Source organism: Plasmodium gallinaceum (assembly GCF_900005855.1).
Source record: "Plasmodium gallinaceum strain 8A genome assembly, contig: PGAL8A_v1_68, whole genome shotgun sequence".
Taxonomy (NCBI): Eukaryota; Apicomplexa; class Aconoidasida; order Haemosporida; family Plasmodiidae; genus Plasmodium; species Plasmodium gallinaceum.
In genome coordinates, this window is record NW_021628229.1 from 119,795 (window position 1) to 138,885 (window position 19,091).

The 19,091-nt window shown below is 16.6% G+C and overlaps 2 protein-coding genes across 2 annotated transcripts; both read right to left on the reverse strand.

The window, feature by feature from the left end:
- Nucleotides 1-2,308: 2,308 nt before the first annotated feature.
- Nucleotides 2,309-2,935, reverse strand: ETRAMP (early transcribed membrane protein; the record flags this gene model as incomplete). The annotated part of the gene is made up of 1 exon (XM_028670487.1): nucleotides 2,309-2,935. One exon carries the CDS (start codon nucleotides 2,933-2,935, stop codon nucleotides 2,309-2,311), a length of 627 nt encoding a protein of 208 aa, XP_028527235.1.
- A 7,431-nt stretch (nucleotides 2,936-10,366) lies between these two features.
- PGAL8A_00180400 (hypothetical protein) lies at nucleotides 10,367-12,696 on the reverse strand (the record flags this gene model as incomplete). Its single annotated transcript, XM_028670489.1, has 4 exons — nucleotides 10,367-11,957; nucleotides 12,055-12,213; nucleotides 12,286-12,456; nucleotides 12,554-12,696. The coding sequence occupies 4 exons, from the start codon at nucleotides 12,694-12,696 to the stop codon at nucleotides 10,367-10,369; spliced, it is 2,064 nt and encodes a 687-aa protein (XP_028527236.1).
- Between the last annotated feature and the right edge of the window lie 6,395 nt (nucleotides 12,697-19,091).

Here is a 19,091-nt window from a genome sequence, read left to right on the forward strand (position 1 = left end):
GAAATTAAAGATATGATTAATTAATTGGCTTCTCAGATATTTTTATAGTAATTTAAACAGTCAAATTAATAAAGAATATATATGGAATTTCTATTACTTTATCTATTATAATATCATTTACTATCAATAATTATGAATTTCTTATTATATTTAACTACATAATATGAAATAACTTATTTGGTTTTATACTGAGAATCCTTAAATTAATTATATGTTAAATAACTATTTAACATTTTAATATCATGAAAAATTTATTACTATGTTTATAATGTTTTTACAATTAATTAATTACTCAAAATATATTATTACTTTTTATCGCTTGTCATTTCATCATTCACAAAAAAAAATATATCTCAAGTGTAAACAAAAAAAAATTAAATATATATAAATATATATATATATATATATATTTTTTTTTATTGTTTTTAATATGAATAAAATATTTATTTAAATGCATATATTTTAGGAAGTTCATTTTAATGCATGTATTTTCTCAATTTTCTTACATACACAAACGATCAACTTTTAGCTATGTTCTATTTTATATTATTAAAATTTCAAAAGTTTAGTATTAATATTTATTGTTCAGAATGAATTATATCTAATATTAATATTTTTCCTTGATATATTTTTTTTTTTCTAATTACAGTACAACTCAAATATTTCTCTTTTTATACTTTTTTATTAACAATTTTTAATAAAAAAATAATTTATCAGGTAAAATATTTTTATTTTTAGCTATGATTTGTTAATTATCTGTTCAAATCTTTTGTAGAATATTAAACAGTCAAATTAATAAATATGTATAGTGTTATAATTTTATTTATTATCTAAATATCTTTGTAATGAGTACTTAAATTCAAACGTTAATTCAAATAATTAAGTAAATTTTATGTAATTAAATCATATAATATGAAATAAAGAATTTGTTTTATTTAATATTTATTATTCTTAAATAAGAATATCTTCTATATTTTTTTTATTCTTAATGCATAAATTATTTTATTGAGAAATTTATTTAATAAAAAATTCTTCGTATTCTTATTAACATCTAAATTATCAATATAAAAACCTTTAATTATATGTAAAATAATTTATATTTTCTAAAAATTTGTAATTTTCTAATAAAATAAATATTAACTTTTATAACATTTTATATCAAAAATTAATTATTTCTCAGTTAATTTATTAAAAACTAGATAAAATAAAAAGCAAATAAAATACTATTCTTAACAAATATAACACAATAAAAAAAAAAAAAAATAAAAGACTGTTTTAACATATACAACTAATAAAAAAAGCAAATAAAATTCTTTCAAAAAAAAATAACATTTATATAAGTATTAATATCAGTATGATAATATTTTTAAACTATATTATTAAGATATTTTCTTAAATATCCCTAAAAAGTACCTAACTCTTTGCATTATATTACCACTTTAAGTATTTAAAAAAGTATATAATATTTTTACTAACAAAACTAAGATATTATCTGTTTATGCGTATTTTTGCAAATGGTCCATGTATTTAATTGAATTTACATATTATACTATTAATTTGTTAAATAAATGTTCATGTACTTCGATAAAATATTCAATAAAAAATTAATAAAGAGCATATATAGTGGTGTCAGCGATTTTTATCTATTGCAAATATTATTTTATATATAAATATACTTTATATAATTGAATAACATAAAATAAATAGTTAATTTCATTCAGAATCTATAATTTTTTAAATAAAAGTATGTTAATGTCTGTATTATTCTTCATGTAGTACTTTGTAATATGCATTTATTTAATTCAATAAAAATTTATAATTATTTTTGTTTAATCTTAAATATTTGTATTAAAAATCTGTAATTCTCCTTATATTAATATTTATATATAAAATAACAAATTTCTATTAAAAATTGTTAATGCCACTTTTAGAAATTCTTCAATTAAAAATTAAAAATAAAAGCTCTTTTAGTTCATTTTTCAATAGCCAAAAAAAAAAAAAAAAAGGAAAAAATAAATCCTTATTTTTTTTTTTTTTTTCTTTGAATATTAAACGAAATATTAATAAAAAGAAAGGTATAACATAAATAAAAGAAATTAAAATTTTTCTTCTTCATGAATTCAGTGACCTACCATTATTTCTTCTTTAAATTATCAATTTAAATTAATTTTCTAAAATATCAACGTTTATAGCTAATTTTTTATTTTATTTACAATTTATTAACTATTATATTATAAAAAGTAATATCCTTTATTAACTAACTAGGCATCATAATTTTATGTATATAAAAAAACCAAATAACCCCATTTTATCTCATATGGCTTTTTATATAATCTCTATATGTTAAATACATTACCTTTCTGAACGAACTGATTGCTTTTTCCTTATCTGCTTCGGACAAAATTAAACCTCGTTGCTTTGCCTCTCTTTCAACTGTAAGTTCTGCAAATTCTCTTGTTATCATATTCTCTTTTACAAAAAGAGAAGATTTATTAAGTTTCTCAATATTTTCATCTTGTATTTCATGCAAAAAAATGTAAAATTCATTTAAGTGTTTATATTTTGATAAATCATCTTTTTTTTTAGGTAAATCCGATTCTCTTGGTTTCTTTGGTTTTACCCAATGTTCATCTTCTTGATATTCTGGATGTTCATCTCGTTTTTCTTCTTCTATTTCTCTCTGTTCCTTTCCTTTTTTTTTTTTTATATAGAGACTTATTCCTACACCTGAGGCAATTGCAAGTGCCAACCCAGTAACTAAACATGATATCAAAATTATTTTCTTTTTTTTTTCTCTTCCTTGAAGTATATGATCAATCTTTTGTAATTCATCATTTTTGGAAGAGTTAGATGTGTGGACTTTAGATAAACATGATTCAAGCAAGTTGATAACTAGTAATAAATTAAAAAAATAAAATACCTTTAAAATTTTCATCGTAATTTAATTAAAAAAAAAATAAACATAAATATAGTTCTTTCTTACAATGATTATTATGTAAATTGATAATGTATTTTTATAGTTACATATATATATATATATAGTTGTAAAAATTTTCACTTTATTAAGAATATTTATGTTTTAAAAAACAATTCAATTGTCTATTTCATTTAATAATATTTTATTTAAATAAAAAAATTTTAAAATAAAAAAAAAATATTATATTATTATAAAATAATTTAACTTTATATTTCATTAAAAATATTTTTCTATTTGCATGAAAAAATTTAAAAAAAAAAAAAAAATTTTTTTTTATTATAGATATGTTGACTATCTTATTAAAAATATTTATTTGCATGAAAAGATTAAAAAAAAAAAAAAATTAATACTACTATAGAATAATCTAGTTTTTTATTTTATTAAAAATATCTTTTTATTTGCATGACAAAATTAAAAAAAAATTTATAATTCTATAAAATAAAATTCTATTTTATTAAGAGTATTTTTTTACTTGCATGAAAAAATTAAAAAAAATTTATATTATCTTAGAACAATTAAACTACTTTATTTATATATACCTTTTATTGTTCTAATAAAAACATTTAAAAAAAAAAATAATTGATAATTAACAAAAATGTTTATTTTTTTCCCCTCATAATAAAATATAAAACAAATTTAACATTTTATAAAAAAAATATACTTTTAAAAAAAAAAAAAATTAAAATTCATTATAGAAATTAAAAATATATAAAATTTAACCTTTTTTTATATACAATAATCTATATGTTTTGCATTTTCATTCATGCATTTATAAATATTTTATAGAAAGATATGGCTTAAAAATAGTTGTAACGAAAATTTTTTTTCATTACAACTATATCTAGAATTAATATAAGTAAAAAAATATAATTATAATAACAAATAAATTATGTTAACCATATTATAAGCAAGATATTTTTTTAATTTTTTCCTTTTTTGTTTTTTTAATTTAATTACCAATTATTTTAACCAAGGAAATAGAAAATAAAAAAAATTGTATTAATTTAATGTAATATGAAATGTTATTAAGAAAAACATGTATGTTGTATATATTTGAGGAAGATGCAAAAGCTTTTAATATATATATATATATATATATATATATATATATATATTTATTAAAATATGTTACTTATAAAGTATAAGCAAAAATAAAGTTATATATTTTCAATGAATAAATTATGAATTGCAAATATTTCGAAGTATACATATCTTTTCAAAAATAATGAACAATCAGAATTATTATTTATATAAACTTCATGTAAAATCTTATATGTTTACAATTTATTACAAAATTTATATTTAAAACATAAATAAATAAAAATAAAAAACAAAGGTGTTATTTTATGATTTTTTTTATTAGTTAAATTAAAAATTTTATTTCTTCAAAAGATTAAAAATTAAGAAAAAGAATTAAATTTTACATGATTTAAAAATATATTCCCTACCTCTAAATTTATTTATGGTATATTTTTCAATTTTCAAATTTAATATTTTATAAATTAACCCTTCCAATTTTATTTTAAGTATTTTTATTTTTTTAACTAGCATTTTTTTTTTTTTTTTTGAAAGAAAAATTTCATCTAAATAAAAATTAAAATAAATCTAATAAGCTAAAATATAATAGAAGTTAAAAAAAATATATTTATGTTATATAATATATAATAATAAAGTTTTATTAGTATTTTATAATTTTTTGATTAAAATATAATATTTTCTTTTTTTTTTTTTTTTTTCTTATTTTCTATAATTTTCATAATTTTTTATTATATAATGAGGAAATTATATGAATTCGACATAAATTTCAACAGCTTTATTTCTTAGTAATAATAAGGATTAACTTAAATTTCATAATTTTATTACATACAATTCATTATCATCATTGTAATCAGGTTTATTAGATAAATCATAACGTCACTATAATAAGATAATTTGCATCATTATTACTTTTATATTTTTGAAGAACGTATATAATTATCAGTGTAAATGTAATTTTAACAATTATTATAATTATTGAAGTTGCATTATTTTTCATCTATTTTACACTTTTTCCATCTTTCATTATAGAAGAAAAAAACTTTTTTCATTTTAGTAGAGCATTTGAAATAATTATAATTTTATATTTATATAATTATACGAATAGCTCAATATTCTATATTTTTTAAATCTCTATATTTCATACAATTGTATTTATTATTTATATTGTTTTTTCTATTTTTTAAACGATTATTTTAATTATTAGAATTATTTATGAATATAAATAAAAGAGCATAATCTCTAAAAAAATTAATATATTATAATAACATTATTAAATCTTGGAAATAAAAAAACTAAAAAATAGTATTCATATTATTTTTTTTTTTTTTTTTGTATATATTAAGCTAGTTGTTTTATTGAATTCACTTTAAAAAAAATAAAAAATCTGAGTTTATTTTTCAATTCATGTTTTATTAATTACCCATTCTAATGTTTTTGTAATGTTATGAATAGTCAAATTAACAAAAAGTATTAAAAAAATTTTCCACTAATTTTATTTATTATTAAAAATTTTATATATAATATATAAACCTTATAAGGGTGTACTATGTAAGATGAAATAAGTAATTTATGTCATATAAAATTTATTGTTTTTTAATTTTGCGTTAAATAGATATTTTATTATTCTTAATATATCAAGAGTTTATAACAGAACTCCTATTTTTTAACAAAAACTATTATTTCCTTTTATGAAAACTAAAATAATATTTACAAACATTTGATAATACAATATACATTTCCTGTTGAATTATTAATTAATTATTTAATTACTTTAAGTATTAAACAATAAAAATAATAAAGAGAATATCAAACAAATTCTATTTTATTTACTAATTATAAAATTTCTTATAAAAAAGGATATATATATGGGAAGTAATTAAAATACTGGATATGAAATAGTAATTTTATTTCAAATAACATTTACAATACAATAATGAAATACATTTTAAACTTTATTTTACTATTATTTTAAATTCTAATTATTAAAGAAAGGTTTATATAATTCATTAAAAAAAACTTAAAAAAAGTTTATAAAATACTTAACATACATTTTCACTTAAATCCTTGTTATAAAAAATAATTATGATTTATTAAACATAATTTTGTAATATTAATCAAATATTTGTTTCCAAAAAGCATATACTTATAAAAAAAATATTGAGAAAAAAAATTTCTCCTTGATACACAGGAGCATTATTCACTTTAATAAAATATTTCTTATAAAAAAATTATACCTATATAATTGAATATCATACACACGTAATTAAACATTTACCTATATTTAATTTGTGTATTATTAACCATAATAATCGATAATGTTATTAAATGACCAATAGTAAAAAGTAAAATAACATTAAAACTATAATAGTGTCTACTTAATTTATTAATTACTTTCTCAAAAATTTTATAAAATGTTGAACAACAAATTAATATAAAGCATGAAAAGTGGCTTCTTGAGATAGTATTTTTATAAAATTATTTACTATAGATAAAAAATGATTTTTATATAATTTTGATAGATAACTTAATTTTATATTCAATTTAAATATCTTTTAATTAATTTTGTATTAAACAAATATTTTGATACTCTTAACATCTTAAAATATTATAGAAACGTTCATATTGTTTAACAAAATTATTATTTAATCTTATTAAAATATAAATATTCAATATTTGCATATGTCTTATAAAAAAATATAAATAAAAAATGATCAAAAATTGAACTTCATGAAAATTTTATTTCTCTCTTTCACCAATCATTTATAAATTCTAACAATAAAAAAATTATAAAAAAAAAAATTTTTCTCCATATGCTTTGTGTATTCCTTTTCATAATTATTAATTAATGGCTCGTTTAATGACTTTGATAATATTGAATATACAAATTAATAAAGAAACGTAAAGAAAACTCAATTTAAAATATAATAAATTATTATAAAAATTATTTTTTTGTTAATCAATATTAATTTTTAACTTAATTATTTAACCTAATTTACAAAATGCTCTATAAATGAAATATTTAACATTATATTTTTAATTTTTTACAAAAAATATATACACACTATTTTCATAAAAAAAATTAAAAAAAAAAATAATTTATTTATGCATTATTTTTTTTTTTTTAAATTATAGTCATGTATCAAACAAAAAAAAATATAAAATACATGTTTGTTTCTTTTCATTGTAAATTCACAAAAAAAAAAAACGATATATATATATATATATATATATATATATATATATATATATATATATATATATATTTTTAGTATATATATTTTAGTTTAAAAAGTAAATATTTTTTTCTTTTTTTTTTTTTTTTTTTGTATATATGTTTAGCTATGGAAATTTTTTTCCCCCATATGTATTACATATAAATAAAAATATTTTTACATTATTTTTTTAAATATTATTTAAAATATGTCAATAATACCATTTAAAGGCAAAATGACTAACGTTTACAACTTAACTTTTAGCTATATTTTATTTCATTATATTGAAAGATTAAAAAGGTATATAATATTCTTTAATGATTATTACTTAAATTAAAAAAAAAATAACAATAATAAAAAATACTGAAATAAACATTATATATGTAATTAAAAAATAATAAACTATATAAACAAATGAAACTAAAAAAATGGTCATTGTGAAGACAAATTCATTTGAATTTTCTATAAATTTTCCTATGAAGTTCTTTTTTTTCTTATGGAAATTCAATCTCTATAATTAAGTTTATATTATAAACGATTTATATGCTAATAATGTGTTTAAAAAGTTATATTAAATCAAATACTTGACCTTAAAAAGAGTTTAAACGTTGAGAAAAAAAAATTTTCAAGTAATTGCAATTAATGATAATTCCACGTTAATAATATATGAAGAATATAAACAAAAAACAATAGGGAAAAATCATTGATAATTTCTCAATAATATTATTTCTTACATTTTTAGTTAATATGTTTAAAACAAAACAAAACTTTTTTCTTCTTTTAATCCTTTAAAAAAAGTATAAAAATATTCAAAGGATAATTAGAAATAAAATAAATAAAAACATATAATTTAGATTTAAAAATTTTTAATTTTATAATTTTAAAATTATTTATTGACCATTTTAATACATTTGTAGTATTTTAAATATCTAAACTAATAAAGAAGACCAAGAGAAATTTAAACTTCTTATAAAAATAATTATTATGGGTAATTATATATTTTTTATAAAATTAAACTGTATAAGGTATGTATATTTAATTTTTATCTTATTTTTTTTGTTAATCATATATTCATTTGTCTTTTATTATTAACTGTTGTTTGTTGTATTTTTAAACTTAAATCATTAAAACTTCAACGTTATATAAAAATAAAGAAATAATGTCTTTTTTTTAAAGTTAGTAATCACATGTTTTTATTCATTTTTTCAGAAATTATTATATATATATATATATATATATACAAATATATTTTAATATAGTTATCTTACTATATATATCTTTAAGTGTTTTTACAAACATATCTATTATGCACATCTTTAAGAGTTTACTTTTAGAATATCTTACATGTGCTAGAAACTTTTATACGTAATTTTTTATCATATGAAAATTTCAAATAAATAAATTATATCTTTTATTCACCAGTTAATAAATATAATATCATTAACTTATATTTTATGTGAAAAATGGCAATTATTTTTTTAAATATTTATGGCGCTATAGGCTTTTTTTTTTTTTTTTTATAATGTAGGTTATTTTGTAATTAAGAAAGTAAAAAGGTACTATTTTATATTCTCTATTAATCTATTTAGCATTTATGAAAACCAAATGAATAATCAACTAGTAGATAAAGTGCTCGAATATCAAACTGTTTATTTTATATACAGCTATTATTTTTTATTCTTCTCAAAAACGTTAATAATACCTTTTATTATCCACTGTGAGATTAAAATTTTAATTTATATTATTTTTACTTTAATTTTTATTTTTTTAATCTTCATTACGATTATAAAGGGATAAAAAAAAAAAAAAAAAATTAAAATATAATTATTTTTTTTTTCTATAACTACTAATAAGTAATTTTAGTAATTTATTTATTGACTATTCAAAAAATGTTACATAGAGAAAACAAATTAATAAATATTTTGCTAGTGGTACCTAATAATTTTATTTATTATGTATATACTTTTTCAAGACATAATTTTGTGTAATTATTATATATATAATGAAATAAATAACTTATATATAATGTTTATAACTCGTATAATATGTTTAATTAATATTTTATTTATTCTTAATACACACACTAATTTATCAGACATGTAAAAGTTTTTATAAAAATATCACTTAACCTTATTAAGGCGTAATACGTTGTTTTTATAAAAACAATTGATTGTTCGTAATATAAAATCCTATAACAATTAATAATTTTCGTAAATAAATTCTTAAATTTTTTTGAATATTTCTCATTTATTTTATGAAAATTCTCTTTAGAATTTTTTTTAGGATAAACATAATATTACCTAATTTTTTACCGTTTTAAAATTGCAAAAAATATAATTAACAAAAATTATGTTACAACTAAAAAAATAAATTAAAATTTTGTTTATACATAAGAATATAGAACAATTTTTTCTATAGTTAATTGAAATATTATCTCATTTATGATGTATGTACAGCTAACTTTTAATTATGTTTACATTTTTATATTTATTATTTTATAAGATATTTATGATATCTTTTGTTATCTTTTATATCTTAAGTATATATATTAAACTTTTGCTTATTTTTTTTTTTATAATTTTCACGTAAACCATGATATACTCCACTAAAATTCATTAGTAATATTTAGTCATAATGCTACATATCAGAAACATGAATCTATAATTTTAAAAAATTATTCTAAGTAAATTTTATTTTGTTCACGGTATATATTTATAGAAAGATATTAAAATTGTCTATTTTTTAATAGAAAGTCTTTTAAATAATGTTTTCATATGTAAAGGAATTAATTATCAAAAAATAATTTTTGCAAATGTAATAATTCAACGTTATTTTATTTTATTCTTTTTTTTTATGAAAGTTCATTAAAAATTTTAACTCTTCATATTTAATCAATAGTATGTAATATCAATCTCATATATATTTAACATTAAAAAAAAATAAAAACGATTATCTTTTTTATAATCTTAGACAATAAATATTCTTCAAAATATTTTTATATAAAAATTAACATATATACCTATATTTTGCAAAAAATATTTATATAGAAGGTATTCTTATTTCCATATATATATATATATATATATATATATATATATATATATATATATATATATATAATACAACTTTGCTGAATCTCTTATTTATTACATATGTCTATAGCTTTTTTCATATAATATAATGAAGACAATATAATATATGATTTATGACTCTTGTTTCCATTAAAAAACTTTAAATTAAAATTTGTTTCATCAAGTGAATGTTCAATCATCTTAATGCCACTTACAATTTTGGTTAACTGATTTAGTTTCCGTAATACTTTAGAGTGTATATCTAATATTTGTAATTTTACATTATTTAAAGAATAAATAGATTTTATATTTAATTTGACTTTTTTAAGAATATTTTTAAGATTGTTCAATTGCGTTAATAAAGTTAATTTCATTTTTGCACTTAATATTTTATTTGTTTTCCGTGAGATACTTTTCTGTCTAGAAAAATTCATTTTTTTCAGAGAATTTAATACAGATATAATATTTCCTACTTCTCTTTTAAGAATTGCTATTCCAAATAGTTTTTCTGTTTTTATTAAAATATGTCTCAATTCTCTTAATGTTTCGGAATCCACTGTAATTCTTTTTAAATCAGTAGTATTTAAATTAAAAAGTGAAAAAGTGTGATCACGCATTTCTGAAAAGTGTTTTATTTGTATTAGTAACAAATCATGCGTCATTTTTACAGAACTTTTATTATTATGTTTATCCATAATGTTTTCTATAAATTTTACGTACATTTTATTTTCTCCATTAAGGAAGTAAAAAATATGTTCTATTAATATATCATTGTCTTTTTTTGAAAAATTCATCATATTAAGATATCTTAAGAACGTATATGAATGTGCATATAAAGATCTATTCAATTTAACGTTAATTTTAGATAAAGAACTTTGAATATTATCTATCATTGTTTTTTTTTTATATATAAATCCATTTTTAATTGATGATTCAATAGAGGTTATTAAATTATTCGTATTTTTAAAAACTTCCATAATAGAATTTGAGTTTCTTTCTTCTAAAAACACTGAATCACAAGAAAAAATATCAATAGAATTCATATTATCTATAGTTTTTTTTAAACTAAAAATAGTTTTTTCTGAAATTATAAGTTGTTCTAATAGTTTTTGATAAAATTCTGAAGAACTCTTTATAATATTAACTAGTTCTACTTTTTTATTAATTGAATAATATGTATTGCCTTTAAATAATAAATATTTATCATAACTATCTAGTAATTTTTTATCTATTATGTCAGGAAAATTATTATGTTTTTTTTCCATTTGCAGCAAAATATTAAAATCTATTTTTTCTATTTCCTCATTTATAAGTAACTTAAGTGATTGTATTTTTTTATTAAATTCTTTAGTAATGTCATTATAATCTATTTTTATAGAACTCAATATATTCTCAGAACGTGGAATTACTTCATTTGAAATATAACTAAATTCATTTTTAAAAGAATCATGGGAAAATATGTGGACAAATTGTTTAAGATCAGAATATTTATATATGTCTGTTGCTGATTTATTAATTAAACAAGTTGAAGTATTTTCATCTTTTTTATTAATATCCTCTTCATTACTGCAATTTGCTTCAAATGCTTCGTTACTTTCTATTTCCTCCATTGAATTGCTCATTTCTGGTTGTATGTCATTGGAATTGTCTAATACATAACTAAAAATAAAAAAAGAGTACATTAATAAAAAGTTTGTAATTAAGTAATATAAATTATGTAGTAATATATTTAAATAATAAAAAAGTAAATAAATACCGATTAATAAGTGAATCTAGGGAATCTTTTAATCCCTCAATAGGTTCTAGGAAATTAAGATTAATATCTTTCAAGTCATCAGATAATTCATTTTGTATATCTTGTAAATCTCCTGGAGATCTCATAATTTCACCATCATTTGCATTATTTATATCATAACTAAAAATAAAAAAAATTATATGTATAAGTAAAATATTTAAATCAAAATGATTTGTAAGTTAAAATATTTACTTATTTGTAAATAAATCAAAAGAAAAATTGTCCAAGAAAAATTCCTTATTTATATCATTTTCTTTTTGATTGAAAGTTTTATCATCACATATTTGACTTGTAAGGCATTTTTCAATTAGCATTTTATTTGGACTCATATTTGATCGTTCATAATCGATATATGTATCATAACTAAAAGTAAAAAGATATACAAATATATGTAAAATATTTAATTTAAATAAAAAATATTAAAATTCTAATACAAAATTAAAAATTTTTGAATTCATACATAACACTTCTTGAAGTACTACTACAACCTGGAGTATCTTTATTACTTTCATGTGATAAATTTTCTACATTTGTATCTTTTTTTTTATTAAAAATATTTCCATCTATTAGATCTTCTACATTTTCCTGAGAATTTTTTTCCATTGAAGCTTTGTAATTTTCCTGTCCATCGTTATGGCTAATATCTAAGTAAATACTAAAAATAAATTGTGTTATACAATTTTAATTAAAAAAATAAAGAATTTAAAATAATACACAAAAAATATACCTTTCTAAAAATGAATCAACAACAGGTATTTGAGAGTTATTAGATGAATTTTCCAAGTTAAAAGAAGGATTTAATTCCTTATAAAATTCATCATGATCTTCTATTTCTGATCTTTTATCCAATAAATTGGATTTCTCATAACCATTAATAATTAAAGAGTCATATCTGCAAACAAAAAAAAAAATATTATATATAATAAAAAAAACATGTCAAAATATCTAAAAAATTATAGCTATTTTTAATTACAAATCTAAAATTTCTTTGTGTATTTGATCTTCTGAAATGCATATGTTAGTTAACACAAAAAATTGTAAAAATAAAAAGAATAATCTATACATGTTCAATTTAAATATATAAAATTTCTATTTTATTATAAATAGTTAATAAGCTAAAATTGTTAAAATTATTCTTTCTTATATAATTAATTGAATTTAATTTTTATTTTAATATTTAACAAACTTTTACCCTTAATTAGAATTTTGCTCTTTACATTTTACACGAAAAAAAATAAAGAAAATTTTTCTTATTTTTTAAGTTATTTATATAATTATATATAAATTGTTACATTTTTAGGTCAAAACATTTTTTAAGTTTGAACAAATTTTAAAAACCAACATGAGGATATTTATATTAATGAAAAAATTTAATATATTTATTTACCTTTTTAGATCTAATAATTTACTTTCTTGAGTTAATGCAGAATATTATATAAATATAACTGAAGGAGTTATATGAATTTATTTTTTTTTATATAAGCATAATTATTATAAGTAACATACAGAGATCGCACAAAAAAAAATAAAGAATTTTTTTAAAATAGTATTTCTGCCTTTTTTTCAAATGTAACTGATATTTTTATATTAATTATTGTGTTTACTTTTTTTTTAAATAATATACACTATTTAAAAGAACTATTTATTTTTACTTAATTTTTTTAAGTTTTTTATTTCATAAATACTGTATTTGTAACTTTTTTTTTTTAACATTTTTCCATAAAAATTAAATAATTTATTCTATAAGAATAGAAGTAAAAAGAAAATTTAATAGATTAATGCATAATCAGAGTGCATGCGATATAGGTTAATTGTAAACTATTTGTTTATTCTGAATGTTGCAAAATATAAAATAATCAGATGCAAAATGTTCGACTCAAGTATATATAACATAAAAAGTAATTTTTTCTTTCTTTTTTTCCAATACTTTTATATGCTTATAGTCTCTTTAAATCTGTTACTACTACTTTTACTTCATGATGAAGGTATAAATAATTTTGTATTATCATTGTATAATAGGAAAAATATGAATAATTTATATTCATCTTCATATGTCATTAAGAAAGCACTTATGTTGGTAACTTGAAAGAAAAAGTTATATTTCATTTAAAAAAGTTTTTAAAATATAGTTTCATGCTAATATATTTTTTAATAATAACTTGCTATTTATCCCTCATAATTATGTTAATATCCTCAAAAAAAAAAAAAAAAAAAAACAAGTTAATTTTTTTTTTTTTTCATATCTACATAAATAAAAAATATAAATATATATTTTTTTTTAATTAGTATATATATTAATGTATGTATTGTGATATATTGTTGTAGTACACATATTTTAAAATAGACACCTTAGTGTGTATATTTTTTACGTATACAATATATGAACAACTTTAAGTTACATCCTATTTCTTTTTATTATAAATTTATATATGTGAATAGTGTTATTTATTAGCTACTAAAATTAAACATGATATATTTAAGAAAGTTATTCCATCCAAGTTATATCTTTATAAAACATAAATATGAAATATCTTTGATATAAAATGTTCAATTGCAATATTTTTATCCTTTATCATATTTCAAAATATTCATTATATATAAAATTTTTTAAAGAAATAAGTTTTTCTCTAAAAAAAATTAACTCCATAAATTTTCCAATTTAAATATTTCTTAATAATTTCACATTACTTAACAAAAAGAAAAAATCATTGTTTCTTAAAAAGGTTTAACCAAATTAAAAATCAAAAATTAAAAATAAAATCCAAAAAAAATAATAATAATAATAGTTAAGATATTTTTTTTTTTATTCCATAGCTAGAAAAAAATTTAAACCTCTCGAATATCTGATTTTTTAGACGTTTATTCAAAGACTTTTGTACAATACTTCCATTATATAGTTTAACAAACCTATATTTGATTGCAATAAGTATGAATGTAAAATAGATAAAATTTCATTTGTTTATTTAAGATATGCAACAAAAATATTCATAACAAAATGCATACATTAGACTAAAGTATACAAATTTTATAAAATATGTATACTAAAATACATACACTACACTATGTGTTTTTTCATATACACGTAAAAAAAAAATTATACAAATATATGTGTACGTTAATAATAATTTTATATTGTTTATTTTTATTTTTTTTTTTTTTTTTGAATCTAGGGAGAAAAAATTTAATTTTTATTTTTATGATAATAATGTATAGTGTATGTATGTTAGAAATTCACTAAGCTATGTATTATTTTAATTTCATAGATTATGTGTTAAGTTAAAAATAAATAACTAAGTATAAATTAAGTGATAAATTATTCGAAGTTAAATTAATTTAACATAATTTATTCTATAATAAACAAAATAAATAGAGATTTTTCTGTATGATCTTTATTAACTATGCAAAGAACTATACAAATTTCTGAATGTGTAATTAATCAAGTAATGAATAAGAAATTTAATAAGGAGAATGCAAAGTAGATTCACACTTTATTATTTTTGTTTATTACTAAAAATATTTTTTAATAAATAAGAAATTTTATATAATTATTACATATAGCATGAAATAAATAGTTTAATTCAAAAGAAATATACAATTCCTTAAAAATATTTAAAATTCTTATATGATTCTAAATATACTATAAAAAATATTTATATAATTTAATATAAATTAATCCTCATTCTTATTAATAATTAAATATTCATTATAAAATCCCTTGACTATATCTAAAGTAATTTACTATGTAAAAATTTATAAATCTTTATAAAGAAAATTCCCATCCAAAAAGAGGGCAATCATCCATCAAAAATTAATTCCCATCATTTGTAATGTAATTAATTTAAAATTATAAATTAATTAATTAGATAAATAACTTCAAAGAAAATAAACAAAATAAAATTGTAGATAAATGTGATCCCACAAAAAAAAATGCTTTTTTTTTATTAATATAAATATCTATATAGTCAAATTTTAACCTAAGTTATTAAGGAATTTTCTTAAATACTTAGCTTGTGCATTTAATTCTTTTTAAATTATTCTATCACTTTATTTACTCAAAAGTATTAATACTTTTTAATGATCAAATGTTGAAAAAAAAAGGAAATTTCTTTTTTTAATCTTTTAATAATTAATGAACTTAGTAGTAGAAGATTTATGTATTGTAAAAAATAAAAATGTTAAATAATTTATTTATTAATAAGATACTATTTATTTTATAAAGATATTTTTTTTTTATAAGTCTAACATTTTTAGCTTATATAAGTGCTTAATAAAAAGAAAGTTTCAATTTTTTTTTAATTTTGAATTCGTTACACTAAATAAAATATAATTTTTATAAATCATTGTGTTAATAAAAAAACTATATATAAAAAAAAATAGAAAATTATTTTATTTCTTTATTCTATTTCCTTTAATGGACCATAAAAATTTTTGTTAAATTCAACAACTTTAACTAGACAGGTTATTTATTCTTTGATATATTAATGATTTATTAATTGGACATTCAAAGTCTTTTGTAGTGCTTTGAATACCCAAGTTAATAAAGAGCATTTAGAGAACCCTCTAATTGTTTTATTTGTTGTAATATTAATTACTATAAATAATAATTAATCCCTTGTAAATTATACTACATAAATTAACACAAAATCTTTTTAATTTTTTAAATAAAATTTTTTATATTTATATAATTTTTAAATAATTTAACCCTTAATGTCAACTTTATTTTTTAATTCACAAATGAATGAACGTATACATTGTTCAATTAACATTATGCTCAATAATAAGGAATTTCACATCACACTATACATTATGCAAAAATCAGTTAATCATTTTTAAAAAAAAAAAAAAAAAATTAAAAAAAATATATTTCTTAATAAGTAACAAAAAAAAAATAAAAAAATTATTATTCACATATCAAAATATGTGATGTAGAATACTTATTTATCTAGTGTGCACATTTTTTTAAATTTTTATATTTTACTCATTTAAATGTACTTATTTTATTCGAAAATCATGTATGTACATCTAAAAGATTATCTATTTTATATTCATTTTTATTACAATTAAAAATATATCTATAATACTCTTTACTAATCAATTGTGTATGCATTATTGAAATTGCTTATATAACTTCTTAAAATTAATTAACATACATAAAGAAGTTTATTGACTTTATATATGATAAGTTTCATTTCATATAATTTTGTAATGGATTCAAAAGTCTAATTTTATTATCCTATAAATATAATATTTATTCATTATCTAAATTATTATTAAACACTACAAAGCATTCTATAAAATATAAAGCGAATAATTTTATAAATAATTTTTTTAGATATATCAACTACTTTTTTAAGATAAGTAGTATTTTTATAATGAATCTAGAACTTATATTGTTAAAATATTTAGTATGTTAAAATATATGAATTTTAACACATAGTTTTTATGTAAGGTACTATAAATATTTTGAGCATATATATATTACCTTTAATAAAAATATTTTCTGTTTATATACTTATTATATGTCCTTGTATTTACATGAAATATGTTACTTTAATTTTTCTTTTACACAAAAGAAAGATTTCTCTATCAAGAACGAAAAATTCTTTACGATTATTTTTTTTTTTTTTTTTGTGAAAATTCTTTTTCATTGATATAATATATATATTTATAGGTGGGTAACTATATTTTTTTTTTTCATGAAAAATTTATTAATTATTAATAACAAAAAAGAAAAATATTATCATTAACCATAATCAATTTATAGAAAAGATAGTATATATATATATATATATATATATATTATTTAATTATATGTCTGAAAATATGGAATATTCAAATTTTAATAAAAATAAAAGTTTTTACTAAACATTATGATCCTTTTATAAATTAGTTAATGTTTTAAGAATAATAAAAATAATTAATATAGTGTTAATTAAAGGATTACAAACAATATATAAAATGAACTATTTACTTCATTTTATGTTGTATAATTACATAAGAACTATACTTCATCTATAATAATTAATTATATGATAAATAAAATTAATAAACCTTCTCTAAATGATCTACATTAATTTTATTTTTCATGATATTATAAAACAATTTAAATAAATAATTAATGAATAAATGATATATTAATAGTCTTTTTAAATACTTTTACAGTATTCTAAGTAGATGTGATAATAAAAAGTATATATAGACGTCTTTATTTAATAGCTTATTATAGAGACACTTGTCATATATAATTATTGAGTCTTTAAAGAATTATATATATTTTATAAAATAAAAAAAAATTTTATATATCTTATTTTTTCAATTGTGCCTCTTAATGATTTTATAACCATCTATTATCTCTAAAAAATCAAATAATTTACACACAAAAAAATAAAAAAAATAACAATTATATTTATTTTTTTTTTTTCTAAAAAGTACAACCTTGTAAAAGAAAAAATTTTAAAGAAGGATAATTTCTTTTTTCAAAAGTTAATATCGACTTTTTCTATATAATTTTTTTTTTAATATTATGCACATCCTTAGATATTCTTTTAAAGATATATATCTTTCAAATGTTTTTCATGCAATGAAAACTCCATTGCATAATACTTTTGTTATATTAGAATATCAAAAAGGTTAATTATATCTATTATTAACCAATTAATAATTTTTTTATCTACAGCGTTATTACAACACGCGGAAATTAAATAAATATTAAAATATCTAATATATAAAAATATTATAATTTAAGATTTTTATGCACATTATAAAAATAATTTATTGCTAAATTCATTATTTACAAATCAAATGAAAAAAGTACATTATTTTCTCTAAAAAAGGAAATCATTTTTTTATCGTGAAATAAAAATTATAAAAGTAAATATTTTTCATTTTATTCTAGTTGAGACATATTTATATAGGGAGTTGTTAACTACTTTCAAAATATTATACATATTATTTTTTTTTAACTGTCTTTTTTAATAAAATATTAAAGAAATATAAAA